The sequence below is a fragment of the Callorhinus ursinus genome, unplaced genomic scaffold, assembly GCF_003265705.2.
Source record: "Callorhinus ursinus isolate GAN/ISIS: 27379988/994484 unplaced genomic scaffold, GSC_fseal_2.0 scaffold15, whole genome shotgun sequence".
NCBI lineage: Eukaryota > Metazoa > Chordata > Mammalia > Carnivora > Otariidae > Callorhinus > Callorhinus ursinus.
Genome location: NW_027397077.1, coordinates 8,045,636 through 8,061,126, shown reverse-complemented (window position 1 = coordinate 8,061,126; position 15,491 = coordinate 8,045,636). Strand labels below are relative to the sequence as shown.

Genomic DNA, 15,491 nt, shown 5'->3' with positions numbered 1-15,491 from the left:
AAATGCTCTACCATCTACTATGGGAGTATTTCTTTACTTCTTGAATTGTAGCATGCTGATGTCTCGTGGCATCAGCAGGGAGCCCCCAGCCCCTCCCTGCCCCTTGCCCGTGCACTCTGGGTACCGTATGTTGCTGTCCCCGGGACCCTCTGACCTCCCTGGCCCCATCGCATTGGTTGCAGGACGCATCAGTCATCTGCATCTCGAGTGTGGCCCTGGCCACCCCTAGCTTCCGCTGGGCTGGGTGCTCTGGGACAGAGGAGCAGGGAGGGTGACCCCAGAGCGGATGAGAAGCTTCCTCTCACGCCCCGATGGGGCTGTTGCTTCAGTACATTACCTTGCGCAGAGTCCGGGCAGGCAGGGCCGGGGGGGTGTCACCCAGGGGATGGTGGAAGGCGTCGAAGTGTAGGGAGTAATGACCTGCAAAGGGAACAGAACCAGAGCCTCAGCGGGGGCCCCTCCAGGGCTGTGTGTCAGCACATCTTGCTGGGCCAACTGCGCAGCTGGGGGAAGAGTCTCCTGAGGACCCCTGAGCATCGAAGGCCACAGGAAAACCTCTCTTTTCACTGGAGTTTTCCAAAACAGGCTGCTGGAGTAAAAGACACCTGTGCCCCGCAAAAGGTCAAGAAGGTGGAGTACGTCAGAGCCCGCGGGACGGCGCGCCGCCGCCAACTGGCCGCTCTCCGGCAAGCTGGTGGGTCACGGGCTCGGCACAGTCGGTTCCACTGTCTTCGGGCCCCCCTGGCGGGGAAGGCCTGCCTGAGCTCACCTGTTGTACTTGGAAACCTCACTGACCCCAAAGCCCAGCAGGGTGCTTCCTGTGGTGGAATGTTTTTTCCTTGGCCGAGTCAGCCCAGACAACGGCCCAAGTTCTTAGTTTGGAGGGCTGCTGCCCTTGTCCCGGAGTTGAGTCTGAAACCAGGGACTATCTGGGGGACCTGCTGGAGGTCTTCTTACCGTGCAGCAGACTTCAGGGAGGCACTGGGGGGGGGGGCGGCTAGGATGCGCCCCATGTGGGCAGACGGGGAGGGCTGGGCCTCTTGGGCTCCGCTATCCAGGCTCCAGCTGCTGGGGGCTGTGGGAAGGGTGGGACCAGACGGCACGAAGGGAGGTTACTCCCGTCCTCAGGGAGAAGCCCATCCTACCGCCTCAGGCTTCTCCAGGTGTGCGCTTCGTGCCCAGCCCGTGTGCGAGGGGCATGCCAACCCCCAAAGCTCTGGCCAAGTGAGACACTGTGGCCCACAGGGGCAGGACGGCAGCTGCTTAAGGGGATGGCAGCAGAGGGAACGGACGTCTAAAGAGTACTTGGCGGGGACGGGGCGGCGCCTGGGTGGCTCAGTTGTTATGCAGCTGCCTTAGGCTCAGGTCATGATCCCAGGGTCCTGGGATCGAGCCCTGCGTTGGGCTCCCTGCTTGGTGGGAGGGAAGCCTGCTTCTCCCTCTCCCACTCCCCCTGCTTGTGTTCCCTCTCTCGCTGTCTCTCTCTCTGTCAAATAAATAAATAAAATCTTACAAAAAAAAAAGAGTAGTTAGGGGGAGGCAAGCTGAGAGGACAGCAAGGAGCGAACTCTGCAGCCTCTGGGACTTGCCAGGAAGAGGACAGAGAACAGAAGTGAGCAGAGCAGAGCGGAACGGGCTGAGGAGACAGAATGCAGACAGAGGGCAGGCCACAGAGCTCCTCCCCAGAACTGAGTCGGGGCTCTCCCACTGCCCTGACCCAGTGGGAAAAGCAGGGAGCATGGTGGGTGGGAGGCAGAGACTGCCTCCTCCTACAACTAGTGAATGGCCAAGGGGGCAGGCAGGGGCTGGCTCCCAAAGGGCCTGTGGTAGCAAGCAAGCTGAGCCCCTCCCACGGCCTCTCTGCCCACTGACTGGGTTTGGGAAGCACAAGGGGTTTTCAGGCAAGGACTGGTGTTCACTGTGCCTGCTGGAGGAAAGAATATACAGCCCAAGAGTTGTGGCTCAGGTCTGGCTGGACCAGTGGCTTCCCAAGAAGAGGGAGGACTGTGGAACCACGGGTGCTTTGAGGCCTGCAGAGGGCCCCTGTTCCTGGCACCCACATGCCATGGATGCAGGGTAGAGTGGGCCTTGGACACAGGGAAACAAAGAGTGTCTGCCTATGCTAAGGAAGGAGTTCAGTGCCAGAATACTTGCTCCACCCCCTGACCCTGGGCCCAGCCATGGCTGGGGTGAGTGACTTGGCAGGAAGGTGATAAGATGAAGAATAGCTGGACCTTGGGCTCCAAGGGTGCCACTCTGCAGGAGCAGAGCGGTAGAGGACATGTAAATCCTGTTGGCCACCTCGTTCTGGAGACCAGATACCACTACCAGGAAATGTGCCTCTTGTCTGGTGGAGCAGGGAAGCACACTCTCCCTGTTGGGCTGCCAGCAGCTGGGCAGTAGCTCCCAGCCCGCGCCCTGGCCTCTGGCTTTGTTCTCAGGCAGCTGTAACTAAACTGTGCCCCAGGAGCCTGGGCTGTGGGCCCTCCTTGCTCCAGGTACTGAGCTTTAGGGAAAGCTAGGGCCTGATGGGACCTAAGAGGCTCTGGAAGGGAAGGAGCTGGAATCTAGCCTTCAAGAAGGATGTGGTCAGGAGGGGCCGGGCCCACATGGTCTAGCGAAAGTGGCGATGTCCTTCCTCTTCCTCCCCCCTGGTCTGGAACTGGTGTGGGCCTGCAGCAGAAAACAAGGCAGAACTCCACTATCTGAACAGCCTCAGTTCTCAGGACTGCTCAGTCCCACGGGATGGTTGATGGCTGGTGGCAGGAGGGAGGACGTGGCAGTGACCGGGTAGGCAGGCCCTCAGCTGTGGCCTAAAGGGAGGAAAGAACTCTGCATGTGATGAGCACCACCAGCTGGGTTCCACCAGAAGGCCTCCTCAGGGAGCCACCAGAGGCACCCGAAGAAAGGACAGGCCCGTTCTCACACAGGTTCTCCTCAAGATGGGGCATGAGCTTTTGGCTCCTCAGCACTGGAAAAAGCCACTGAATCTCAGAAATTAAGAAGCTTGGAGGGGGTCTGGGTGGCTTCCCCAAAGGGGTGCTGACAGCCCACGCTCTTACATGCACATCTAGGCCCTGGAAGAATGGTGGGGACCGCAGAAGCTCACCCACAAGAGCCCAAAGGAACCTGCGGGCGGGGAGGCTCTGGGGGAAGAAAGCCGGCAAGGCTGCGGGCTTTACCAAGGACGCCTGCCTGAGCCCCTCCATGTTCACCCTGCAGCCCGATGTCCGTGAGCTACGAGGCCCGTGGACCTCTGCTGCGTGGCACAAGGGCTCTGGGGCTAGTGGAAAAGCTGAGACGGAGTGACCTAGTCTCGGAGAAGGGGGCGACCCCTGCTGTGGCCTGGTCATCTCTCTCTCTGTCTCTATTAACAGGGGTCCAGTGCTGGCCCAAGGTCCCTGCGGCACAGCTGACAGCCCTGAGGGCAGGCTTGTCTGGGCTGGGAGTCACTGGCAAAAAGAGATGACCACAAGTGAGAGGTGGAGGCTTCGTGGGACTCAGGATCCTGATGACAAGAGAATGGTGACAGGTATGTACAGCTCCTGTCCTGGAGGATCCAGGTAAAGACTCAGGGAGCGACTGCTCTGGCCTGTGTGCTCCCACTAGGCATGTGTCTCATTTGCTGCCCTCGAAGCCTTGGCATTGTGGCGTGGGCATGCATGCGGTGGGCTCAGCCTCTTTCCTGCCCACACCCAGGGGTGGGCGTGTTCAGCTTCTTGCTGCAGCCTGGCTTGAGGCCCGATGCTCTTGTGTCCGGCTGGTGTAGGGTCTGGGTCTGGCAACTGGCACCCGTTTGAGCTCTGAGCCCGTCTGTGCTCTTGGCTAGTTGTCAGATGGCTCCGCCTCTCAGGTGAAGAAAAGGCACAGTGGATTTTGGCCACTGAAGCACTCTGTAACAGGTGCAGGGGCCAGGGAGGCTGCATGTTTCGGAGATGCGCCACCTTGAGGCCAGGAAGGCATCTTCAGCCAGAATCTCCATGGCCTCTGTGGTTCAGCACCTGGTGCTGATGCCTACCAGCCACTGAGGCTGTGGACCTCATGTCTGGTCTCCCTAAAGAAGACACAGAGGCCTGTCCTCTGTGGTGAGCGAGGGAGGAACAATGACAGTGGGGACAGCAGACAGCAGTTGGTGAGGAGGTGCAATGACAATATGATGACAGTTTTGGAGGGACAGGTTCTGATGGGACAGCAGGTTGTATTCCCGGGGACTCAGTGTGCCCTGAACTTCAACAGAGGGAGGAGAGGGAGGGGACACTACAGGGAGTGGGGCTGGTATGGGGCCAGGTTCTGGGTGGCAGGTGGGTTAGCACAGTCCTCAGACAGGTATTGCTCTGTGTTAAAGGGAACTCAGACCTCCAACTGTGGGGCTTTGGGCCAGGGCCCAGTGGGCCCGAGTCTGCTTCTGCCATCAGCTTGCTGTGGCAGAACACGGGTAAAAGTCCACTATCCAAACAGCCTCTGTTCTAACTGCCCAGTCTCATGCCCGGGCTGATGGGCTCGCAACATAGAAGGTGGACTCACAGCAGCCGCCGGCCAGAGTGGCTGCAGAAGGACTGGCCTCAGAGGACCCGGGGCTCCCTTGGAGAGGACTGTCTCTGGGAAATTCACTTTGCACGGCCTGTCCTTCCCATTCCTCTAGGGGCTTGTTTGGCCATATGCCTATTCTGGGCAACAAGGAGAGGTACCTGAGGGCTCAAGTTGAGAGTAAACCGAAGGGGCCACAGGGCCTGCTGAATTCTGGGGCTGGTTGGGAGGAGCCCAAGGGAGTGACTGCCCACAGTCTGAACACAGCAGCCTGAGTTTCCATAAAGGTGGGCCCAGGGCAGGTGGCAGCTGGGGCCTCTCTGAGGGCGGGCCCTGGGGAGGGAGATATACAAACTAACAGGATCCAAACTTAGCATCAAGCCAGACATCAGTTTAACAGTGAGCACAGGAGTTGGTCAGGACTTTGGACAGACAGACAGGCCTGGGTGTTGGAGTATGGCACAGGCTTGGCCAGCTGGTGCTCGGAGACAAGAGTCAGACGCTCAGGATGGGGACAGACATGGGGGGAGGCCACCTGGGAAGGGGAACAATACCTTTTTCAGCCACAGACAGATTGGGATCACTGCAGGGTTTGCAGGATCCGACCACTTGCTGGAACAGGGCCCGCTGGAAATTTGGCAGCTGAGGGAAGGAGAAAAATATCAAAGAGGGTGAAAACAACCAGTTATACCTCAGGGGGCAGTGCTGTGGGCCTAGGAGCCAGGATATTTTAAGAGAAGACAGGGAAATCAAAGCAGTGGTACCGCTCATGCTTGAGACGTGTTGAGAAGCTCAGACCGGCCACAGGAAGAATGTCCTTGCTATCTGGCTCCAAGTGCTGCCATGTCCACATTGGAGGCAGCTCCCTACCATGCCTGGCTGGGCTCCAAGCTGTCTCGGGCATGGCCAAGAGAAAGGACACAGGCACCTGAGAGTATCTAACTGCATCCCTCTGTCCTGCCACGGAGACCCATCGGCAGGAAGGATTGAGGATCCCCTTCACCCCTCAGCACTGGCAGGCCCGGTCTCCTGGAGGCCCCCACACAGGCCCAAGTCAACACTGAGGGTAAAGGCAGCCCTCAAGCCCAGAAAGTCTCAGACAGGACCCACTGTTGTGATGGGTGGCTGCCAAGCAGGCCTGCTTCCTCCACCTGGCAGGGCTGACCAGGCACCCGGAGGTACCGCTGAGAAACTCCTGGCACTCTGGACTAGGTAACGGTTGCTTGGAGGTGACTCTCATGGACTCTGAATAGAAGGGCAGGCAGACCGGGCAGGGGAAGGAGGTATTCCCCACAGCTTCTGGTTCAAGGCCCCTAGGTAGGGTGTCTGGAGAGCCGTGCAGCAAACGGTGTGGAACAGCCCCAGCAGGCAGCGAGGGGCTCCGGGTAGATGGGTGGATGGATGAAGGAGGCAGAGCTGGCCCAAGTGAGGATGCCCTTCACACACACAGGGAGGAAGGCCATCCTCCAGACCCGTGTCCACCACTGCCTTCTCGGGACAGGAAAGAACCAGGTTCCTCTGCTAGACTTTTTCAGGATGTGGAGTCCAGGAGGCGGGCAAGAAGGACGGACAGCCACACAAGCAATGGGGGCGCCAACCTGCCACCCCTCCCCCACAGCTGCACGCCGTCTGGCTCACCGGTCCTCAGAGCCACCGCCGTCCCCGTCCGGGGGCCCAGCAGCCTTCTGAGGGTCTCATGGCAGAATGTAGGGGGCAGGGAGGACACTACAGAAAGCCTAGCAGACGCAACGAGAGAAGGCTGGGCCGACACACTTTTGCAGAGGCCACTCAGGAGTCTGGGTCTACTACCTGTCCGTTCTCCAGGATGGCTGCTGGGTACATGGCACTGCTTGGGCGGTCCCGGTGCGCAGGCAGCAGCAACATCATTTCCCGGGCGTGGCGGTACTTATCTGGCAGAGAGGGAGAGCCTGTAACCAAGTGAGAACAATCACGCACAGATGACGAGCCACAGATGGAGGGCCCAGCGGGCAAGCATCCTGGGGACCAGGGAAGCAGGGTCGGTGTCCCCTAGCAGCTGGGGGGAGGATGAGCTCAGCAAGCACAGGAGGAATGAAGCAGAGCCTGCTGGTGAGATGGGGAGGCGGGGGCGGCACCTGACGTCCCGGCCGAGGCAGGCAAACTGCAGACGGGGGCAATGCAGGCTCACTGACAGAGCCCCCTCACCACGCTCAGAGGCAGGTCATGAGGAGAACTGAGGACTGGAGCCAGGCCCCAAAGGGCCCCCTGCACCCGGCACTCTCGGGAGATGCGCGTGGCCGGGATGTGGGCTCTCTCAGGGGCCCAGGCATGGGCACAGGCCAGCTTGCAATGGAACCATCACACAGAGACAGAGACACTCAGGTAACACAGCGGCACAGCTCTTACTGACACACTGTGTCCCCGTACACTTACCGTCCCCGGACACCACTGACCCTGTTCTCAGTCAGCTCCCTAGCACTTTTGCCCGGAGGCTTCTCCTTCCCAGATTCCAGGCCCCCAGAGCCTGGCCTCTCCCTTCTTGGCCATCCTGCTGCAGCCCCAGAGCCAGACTGGCAGGGGCTCCGGGGTCCTGCACACAGGGGCTCTCCAGGGAGTCTCACTGAGACTTGCCCTTCGGTGAACTTGGGGGTCATGGAGCTAGTCTGGGAGCTGTGGGCCTTGAACCCAGGCTCTTGAGTTGGCTTGGTTCATGCTCTTCTCCTGTGAGGCTTCTCACAGTGATCTCTGGCCCAAGGGGCTGTTACAGAGGCCAGACAGTGCCAGATGCGGTGTGGCCCAGTCCCCAACCATACAGCCCATAGCTGTAGGCCCAGGCACCATCACCCATGGTCCTTGAGGGGACCTTCCACGGAAATAGAGAGAATAACTTGCTGGCTTTCCTTGGAAATGGATAATCTGGAAGGCCCTCCACATGTGCACTGCTCATCGTGCCAGACGCCAGCATGCCCATGAGAAACTAGCCTCCTGGAAGCCTCCGGCTGGCTCAAGTGGTGGAAAGCCTTCTGTGGTGTGCTCTTAGTGACACTCGAGAGCCCTTGGGCTCCATCTGAGAGGTGAACCTGCGGCTCCGGAGGCTCTGTTCCTGAAGCCCAGGGTCCCTGGGGCCTTAGAGTGTGTGGTGCATGCCCTGTCAGGCGCAACTGAAAAGTTCTCTGCATCAGCCTGCCCCCGGAGTCCTTGAGATATCCCTCTTGTGCTCACTTTAGACCCAGAAGATGAGGCTTAAATACTTTACAGAAGTCAATATAATAAAAATCAGTAGTGGCTATTTGGAGACAAATGGAAACGAGCTCCTAATCCCACCGATTTTTATAGTTCCTTGCTGGCAGGGAAGCTGGCAGCCACAGCTCTGAACAGAGCTCCCCTCCACTAGTGTGCACAGAACGAGACATGCACCTTTACACCGAGGCACTGATAGCCGACTCCACACCAGGCATGTGGCTGGAACACGGCATACTGCCTTACTCAGGCTGGCCATGGTCCCCGACCTCGCGGAGCTCACAGACTGGCTCTCCAGACCACCCTCAGATCTGCCCACTCAAGGTCCTGATATGGGTCGGGGGGGCTAGGATGGAGGGACAGCAGCCTGCAGGCCCCAGGTACTCTGCTGAGGATCTGAATCCACGGGATGGAGGCCCTCTGGTGCTATAACAAAGGGGTGCTCGGTGCTACTGTGGAAATTTTCAACTCTGCTATCCACTGCTCTCCCACTGCCCTCAGCCCTCAGCAGCCAATCTCATGGGAGCAGGGAGTGACAGCTAATTTTCGTGAAAATATTCAAACACCACAAAGGCTTCTGTGTAGGACTTCTGCACCACTTGAGAGTAGCCTGGGTAAATCCAAGGGAGGCTAAGTCCCAGAACAACAGTTTTTCAAGGAGGATCAATCAGAATGCCTGTTCTCTAGCCCCAATCAGTGTTTTCACCATTAGGGGGAGCTGCCTACCTACAAGAATTTAGAAAGAGTTTACAAGCGTTTAGAAAGGCCTTGCAAGGCCTTTCTTCTGGAAGGTTTCCAAATCAACAGGGACCACAGGAGAGTGTCATGTGTCAGAGTGTCAACGGGCTTGGCGAAGAAGGCCACTGGTGTCATGACTACTCCTGGGTGTGGGGGAAGTGCCTCCAATGCAAAGGACCCTCCAGAACACCTTCTCCATGAAAGCCTTCCCTTCACCCGTAACATCAGAAACAGAGTGGACTTCTCCCTTCCTTCTGTGCCCCCAGGGCATCGCCTACTGCATCTCCCACATTTATCTCAAAACATCAGTCTTCCTCCGCAATGTTGGGTCCAGGTCTTCTCTCCATCTTCTCTCACAGGGCCTACTGCTGGTAGGCTCCAAACAGGGCCCATGTTTTTTTCCAGAGAGGCCTGCGCAAAGCTTGCATGGAGGGCGTAGCCTCCAAGTGAATCCCTGCTCTTTTTTCATTGCCTCTGCCCTCATCACCATTTTCCGCTTTGGGCCCAGTTCCATTTAGCCCTTTTGTTTACTTTGGCACTTAATGTCTACTCCAGAAAGGGCAGGGGCTTCTGTTAGCCTTTCTCTCTACGATATCCTGGAGTTTGGCTCCTGTCATGGCAACCTTCAATGCCTTCCCTCCAAAAACACACATGCCACTCCTCACATCATGAGATGGAGCCTCATTCCCCACCCTGGTATCTAGGTTGGCCTTAGGGACTTGACCAGACAACGGAATGTGGCAAAAGGGACATTCTGGGATTTCCAAGGCTAGGTAATAAGAAGCCCAAGCCACGGGGAAAGCCCTATGTAGGGACTCAGGTCAATAGCCCCAGCTAAGCTCCCAGGTGACGGTTACTACCAGCTGTGTGAGTGAGCCAGCCTACTTGAAACTTTAGATGACTCCAGCCCCAGGTGACATCCGACTGCAGGCTCATGAGGGACTGCAAGCCTTGCAGCAATACCCAACGACTGGCCGGGGAGCTCAGACCACTCCCTTCTGTCGCCATCCCACACAGCCACCCTGGGATCTAGTTCCTACAGCCGATTACCATTCCACCGCAAACTCTTCTGTCTAAAAGGACAGAGAACCAGATTTCACTGTGAGAACTAGGATCAGACTGTGAAAAAGATGCTGGCTCTCAGAGAACAATATTTTAGCCAACTGGTAAAAAATCAGGCAATAACTGGCAAAGTACATAGCTTTTCACAGAACCATCTCTCCTGATTAAGCCTTTCTCAACTGAACAAGGTCTTTTTGGTTGTCGTTACTTTTTAGAATAATATTTTTCCAGGGTTAAGTTTAACCTTCAAATTGAATTTTCACACTGTACAGTCATGCTCGATTCCTCAAGACAAGACTCACTGTTGCCTTAACTTTGATTTTTATTCTAGCAAATATTTCAATGGAAAAGAACTGAGCTTTCTCATGGACTGTGTGTCCTCTTACTGAGGTGGAGACGTGACATCCATCCACCTCTATGGCATTCACTGCTCAGAGCAGGGTCTGAAGCCAGGCCGAGAGAGCTGGAGCTAGGAACCCTCGAGTCCTTAGTGCTGAAAGGGGAGCATTCTCTAAGTCACAGGGCCACTTTCAAAGACAGAGCCACAAACGAGAGGAGGACTAGTGGGGCTCATGAGGCCCTTTCCTCGCCCTTCTGCAAGCAGCGCCCTGCCCTCCTTACCTCGGGCACTGGAAGGGGCAGAGGTAATCATCTGGGATGGTGCTGAGTGAGTGGAACTCAGGCTGGAGGAAGAAGGGCTTGCCTGGGACGAGGACAGAACAGAGACGTTGGTGACTGAGCCCTGGTACCTGGGGTTGGGATACACGAGCTGCAAAGGGAGAAAAATCAGCAGGACAGAGGTCTGAATGGCCAGGATTGTGGGACTGGCCCAGAGTTGGCTTCTTCATGCCATGAGATGCCCAGACCCGGTATCTGATGTGGTACTCTGGGTCCTGATGGAGGCCAGGCTGGTGGCTGGCACTAAGGGTTACCCACACCACCCATGGAGCAGGGTTGTTGGGTCGACTCTAGTGATGCTGCCCATAGAGGATGCAGGACTTAGCCATCAGGAACGCCAGGAAGGAGGGCAGTTTGGAGGAGGATCTCTCCAATGGGATCTTGAAGAACAACCAGGCCTGAAGCTAGATTTCCTTCTTGGGAAATAAAGCCTGGGAACTGTGACATGGGTGGTGCGGAGAGAAGGCAGTTTTACTGGCTCTGGATGTTCTGAATTCAGAAACTAGAGAATTAGGCAGGGATGCCAGCCCTCAGACCAGATCAGCCAGCAGAAAGGCGAGTCCTCCAGGTACGGTGCCCTGGCCCATTCTCCTTGGACAGCTTTGGTACCTGCATATGGTGGTATAGGTCCTCCGGAGCCTCGCCCATGGAGCTGTCCCCCATCATCACCACATTTCCTGCTTCACTAGATGCGTGTGAGGAGAGAGAGGATGATGAATGGCGGCCTGTGCCCATCAAGTTCATGGGGCTGTGAACAAGAGTGGGAAATAGGGAGGAGTCAGGCCGGGAGCTGAGAAACTTTGCTAGGTGGTGGAGGACAGTGTGAAGGGGTCTGTGAAGCTCAGCCAACACTGGCTTGGAGGGTTTCATAGCTAATTCTTATGCCCATCTGAGTCCTGGAGCAGTTGTGAACCCTCACCTGCTGCTCAGGGTTCCCCTGGTCTGCGAGGGCCAAGGGTAGACTGACGAAGTCTCTACCTGTAGTTAAATGGTTTATGGCCAATCAGTCTCATGACATCAGCAGTTTCTCAGTTAGGACAACTGAAAATCATATGCTGAATCAGGTTGAAGACTCCAGGTCCCCTTGCTATGCAGCACTAGTCTGAACCAGCAACCACCCCCTGCTGGGATCTGCTCCTAGGTCAGGGGTGTCTTCCTGGTATGGGCAAGCTACCAAAATAGCTGGTTGGCAACCATCTGTTGGCTTCCTTCTAAATCCTTCCAATACTCTCCTCTATCAATAGTAGACAGCCCCTCATTCATTCATTCCTTCTCCTTTATGGAGGTCCGGTCTATGCTGATTTACTGCTTACATTGGAAAACAAACCCAAGGGAGAGGCTCCTCTCCCTGCCTCCTCCTCTGACCTGGCCTTCCTGCCCTGGAGGCGTGGAGTAACTTCCATTGAGCCCAGACAGACCAGGACTCCTGAGTTCAGACGAGCCACGCCTTGATGTGCTTCCCCCTCACTATGCGGTTCTCTCTCTTAAAACCGACTGGGGATCCTCATTCTCCTTGGGACTGGGTCCAAAGGCCTGAAGGAAGGCGGCCCATTCCGAGCTGGAACTGGCCCCCTTCCATGCCCCAGAACCCTGTACTCCAGCCACAAGACTCTGCTGGTGGGGTTGACCAGGTCGGTTTGTCCACCTCCTGGGGCGCCTGCACATGGCAGTCCCTTTGCCTGGATCTTGTTCCATCACCCTCCTAACCCCAGCTCGTTTCTGCCTCACAGACTTCTACTTATCCTTCAAGACTTACCCCAAATGCCCCCTCCTCTGTGTTCTCACGGTACCATGCACACTCCTCTGTCAGCCCGGATAACTGGCTCTGAGCGAGGGTCCTGTGGCAGGAGCTGTGTGTTTGCTGTGTGCATGGGTGAGAGGGCATGTGAGCGAGTCTACACACCTACTATTTCAGACTTCCTGGCTCTGATCTTTGACATCCAGACTTACCTCTGTGGAGGGGACCCTCCCCAGCCCTAAGGCCGTACCTGTGCCGGTGGGTCATCTTGATGCTCTCAGGGCTCATGGGACTATGGGACGCTAGGACATTTCCCCGCGGGGTGCTGGTGCCTGAACATGCAGGACTTAGCTTGTCCAAACCGGGAAACTCCTGTTGAGAAATGAATGCCCCTTCATCAGAGTAAAGAATGACTAAGTAATTAAGGGGTGAGAGGGAAGAGCAGGCTGGTGGTAAAAATGTCAGAGAGAATCCGATACTGTTGGCTGAGCCTGAACTGCTGACATTTTGGGCAATGGCCCCTTCACGACTAAACACCCTCCTAACTGCACTGGAGTCTAGACCAGAGACCCAGAGGCCCGGGGTTGACCCCACTAAGAGGACACATCTGGAAGAGGCTGACGTTGCTCTGAGTTCACAGGAGTGTGTTACCAGGCATTCTCAGTACAGAATCAGTGGACTAAGAGCCAGAGAGGAAGAGCTGATCATCAGCTGTCAGTCAGTGGGCACCTCTTACATAAATTGGGTTTCTTGGATTGCTAAATGGCCCAGCTCTTAGTGACCTGGGTTAAGCTGCCTGTGACACAGTCTATGGGGGAGATAGGACCCCAAATCCTGATGTTAGTCGCTGAAAAATAGTATAGTTCTATTTTAGCATGATTACATTCTTATTAAGTAGATAGATATCTTTGCAGACAATTTTGAACCCAGACCCTCCTGGGTGACAGCACATTGGTCTGTGTCCCTGTCTGTGACTCTGGAGAAACAAAGCACAAGGTTTCTTCAATCCTTCACCATCTGTGGGCCCTAAGTCCTACTGGGGATGCTTCTGAGCTTGGCCTGAAGAAGCAACAGGTTTTCCAACCCCTTCTTCCAAAACATGCTGAAATGAAAAAGAAGGGTGAACTGGAGACGACACCTCCTCATTGCCCTAGAGACTTAGATGTATGCGGGTGAGTATTTCTGGCCCAACAGCCTCGGAAGGTGGAGGACATCCCTTGCCCCAGTGGCCAGACTCTAGCCTGCTTAGTTTGCCTGCGGTGATGGGGAAGTTTGCACGCAGCAGAGACCAGCCAGGAACGAGAGGTGATGGAGTACCCACCAGACTCTCCCCTTCTCTGCATATTTCACCCTGAAATACCGTGGGAGGATCATCACAGAAAGGGGGCATTCCAGGCCCTGTGGGCTTTCCTCTGGAGGATGTGCCCACTTGTCAAACTATGGACGAGCTCCTTTCTCTCTTCTTCCATTTCGTGCTATATCTCTACCTGTGTAGGAACGGCTGAGACCTGCCCTGGGAGCCCGAGATGACCAGAAGCTCCGGCATCAAGACCAAGGCAAGTCAACCCCAACAGGTCAGGGTCACTGAATCTGAGTGGTCCAGCCTCTCTCGGGTCAGCGCTCATCCCTGAAGAGGAACCCCTTGTCCTTGATGGCCTTGCCCCACACCGAACAGCCCTGCTTCCCTTGCCACAGGTAATGGGGTTCACGCCCCTTAAGATCTGGCAGCCAACCTGTTTAGCAGGTAAGTTTCTCTAGAAAACACTTGGAATCAGCCTCATGGTTGAAAATGGTGTGAGAGGGCGCCTGGGTGGCTCAGATGGTTAAGCGTCTGCCTTCGGCTCAGGTCGTGATCCCAGGGTCCTGGGATTGAGTCCCGCATCGGGCTCCCTGCTCCTTGGGAGCCTGCTTCTCCCTCTGCTTCTCTCTCTCTCTCCCTCTCTCTCTCTGTCTCTCATGAATAAATAAATAAAATCTTTAAAAAAAAAAAGAAAAAAAAAAGAAAATGGTGTGAGAGTACATGAACAGGGGGCTCCAGACCACTGAACCCTAGTCCTGGAATACAGGTCTCCTTTTGCTTGTGTGCATCAGTCCTTGGGCCAGACTCTGCCGTGGAGGCCAAAGAGTCAAGTCAGAGTCAGGGAGAACTTCTGGAGCTTGGGGCAGGCTCAGAACCCGGCTGACCCCTCTAAGAGCAGCCAGTACAGAAATACTGCTCACCCCAGGCTTTGTCAGATGGGAGTCTGGGTCACCAGATGTGCTGGAGGAAGAGGGAGGGAAGGATGGAATGGAGACAGAGGGGAAGGTAAAGAGAAGGCAGAGGGAGCGGGGAGGAGAGGGCAAGTGGACAGTGAGAGAAAGAAGAGGAAGAGGGAGATGGGGAGAGAGGGCTGACTCAGGTTATGCCTTACCTCTGTAGGTTCTCGGGATGGAGAACATCTCCAAAGGGATGTCTACATGTGGGCCATATACTTTAGCTCTTTTCCTCCTCATATGAAAACCTCTCTTCACCAGCGCAGTACCTTGAGAAACATTCTTTGCCCTTGAATCTGACTCCTCCTCAGGGAGGGGAGTGAATGAGGGGATCCTGGGCATCCTTCCTCCGATAGAGCACTCACCTCTGCCTGCTGCCCCTCTGGTGGGAGCAGCTTTTCCTTTGCGCTCCCCGCCCCTCCCCCCTTCCTTTGGCTTGCTGCACTCTGCAGGAAATGCTAGCCGGTTCTACTGCAGCAGGGGCCCGGCAGGGGTCGGCTTACATGGTAGAGGCTGGCCCGCATCATCTGGAACTGATCAATCAGCTTCTTATGCAGAGGCCGCATCTCCGGGTGCACAAACTTCTCATGAACTGCCAGCCCGACTCCAAGGACATGGACCTATTAGGGTGACAGACAGGGCCACTCTGCAAGCCAGAGGGTAGCCCTTGAGAACTGCAGTCGTCCTGCGGTGCATAGCTTTTCCCTCCCGCTCACTGGCCTCTAAGCCCTGCAAGACATACCTGCTCCTGCATGAGCTCCTTGAGCTGGGTGATTTTCTCTGCGTCTCCCGGATGCTTGGTGATATAATCTTTATCAAAGAAGGCCTGTGAAAGGAAAGGCTACGTCAGGAAGACTCCTCCCAGGACTACTGCTTAGAGGGGGCCCAGGAAGCCTGAGTGTCAGGTGCCACTTGAAAGGCAGGTTCTGCCTCCTCACAGATACACACGCCATCTCTAGCCAGGCCTGCTCCAACCTCCTGCAATCACAGGTGTGGATTTTGTGCCGAAGAAGGACTGAAGGTAGCCAAATAATCTAAGCCTGGATGCTGGTCCCAGTCCCTCAGGGAGCCTGGATGGCCTGGGTAGGGCAGGCAGGGCTGGTGGCCAGGGTGTGGGGCCAGTCTCTTAGCCACCCACAACTTGCTTCTCCTGCAGGGCTGGGCTCCAGGGCTCCTCCTGGAGGCCACTTACCACCTTCCATAATCAGATGGATTACCCATCTGTTGGAGTTGAGGGAATAAAAAAGAAGAGAAGGTCCCATGGGAGAGCCCTGCC

General features: G+C 56.1%; 1 protein-coding gene across 7 annotated transcripts in view; it reads right to left on the bottom strand.

The window, feature by feature from the left end:
• The window catches only part of DOCK3 (dedicator of cytokinesis 3), a 525,427-nt gene that overhangs the window by 3,425 nt on the left and 506,511 nt on the right, over nucleotides 1-15,491 (bottom strand). For 4 of the 7 annotated variants that reach the window (XM_025885347.2, XM_073901290.1, XM_073901291.1 and 1 more), the window contains 8 exons: nucleotides 14,958-15,041; nucleotides 14,719-14,835; nucleotides 12,213-12,334; nucleotides 10,834-10,972; nucleotides 10,168-10,315; nucleotides 6,337-6,455; nucleotides 5,082-5,169; nucleotides 338-420 (listed from right to left, as the gene is read on the bottom strand). In XM_025885347.2, the coding sequence (XP_025741132.1) occupies nucleotides 338-420; nucleotides 5,082-5,169; nucleotides 6,337-6,455; nucleotides 10,168-10,315; nucleotides 10,834-10,972; nucleotides 12,213-12,334; nucleotides 14,719-14,835; nucleotides 14,958-15,041 (900 nt within the window). The remainder of the gene's footprint in view (nucleotides 1-337; nucleotides 421-5,081; nucleotides 5,170-6,336; nucleotides 6,456-10,167; nucleotides 10,316-10,833; nucleotides 10,973-12,212; nucleotides 12,335-14,718; nucleotides 14,836-14,957; nucleotides 15,042-15,491) is intronic. The other 3 variants (XM_073901288.1, XM_073901292.1, XM_073901293.1) reach the window with 3 other exon arrangements.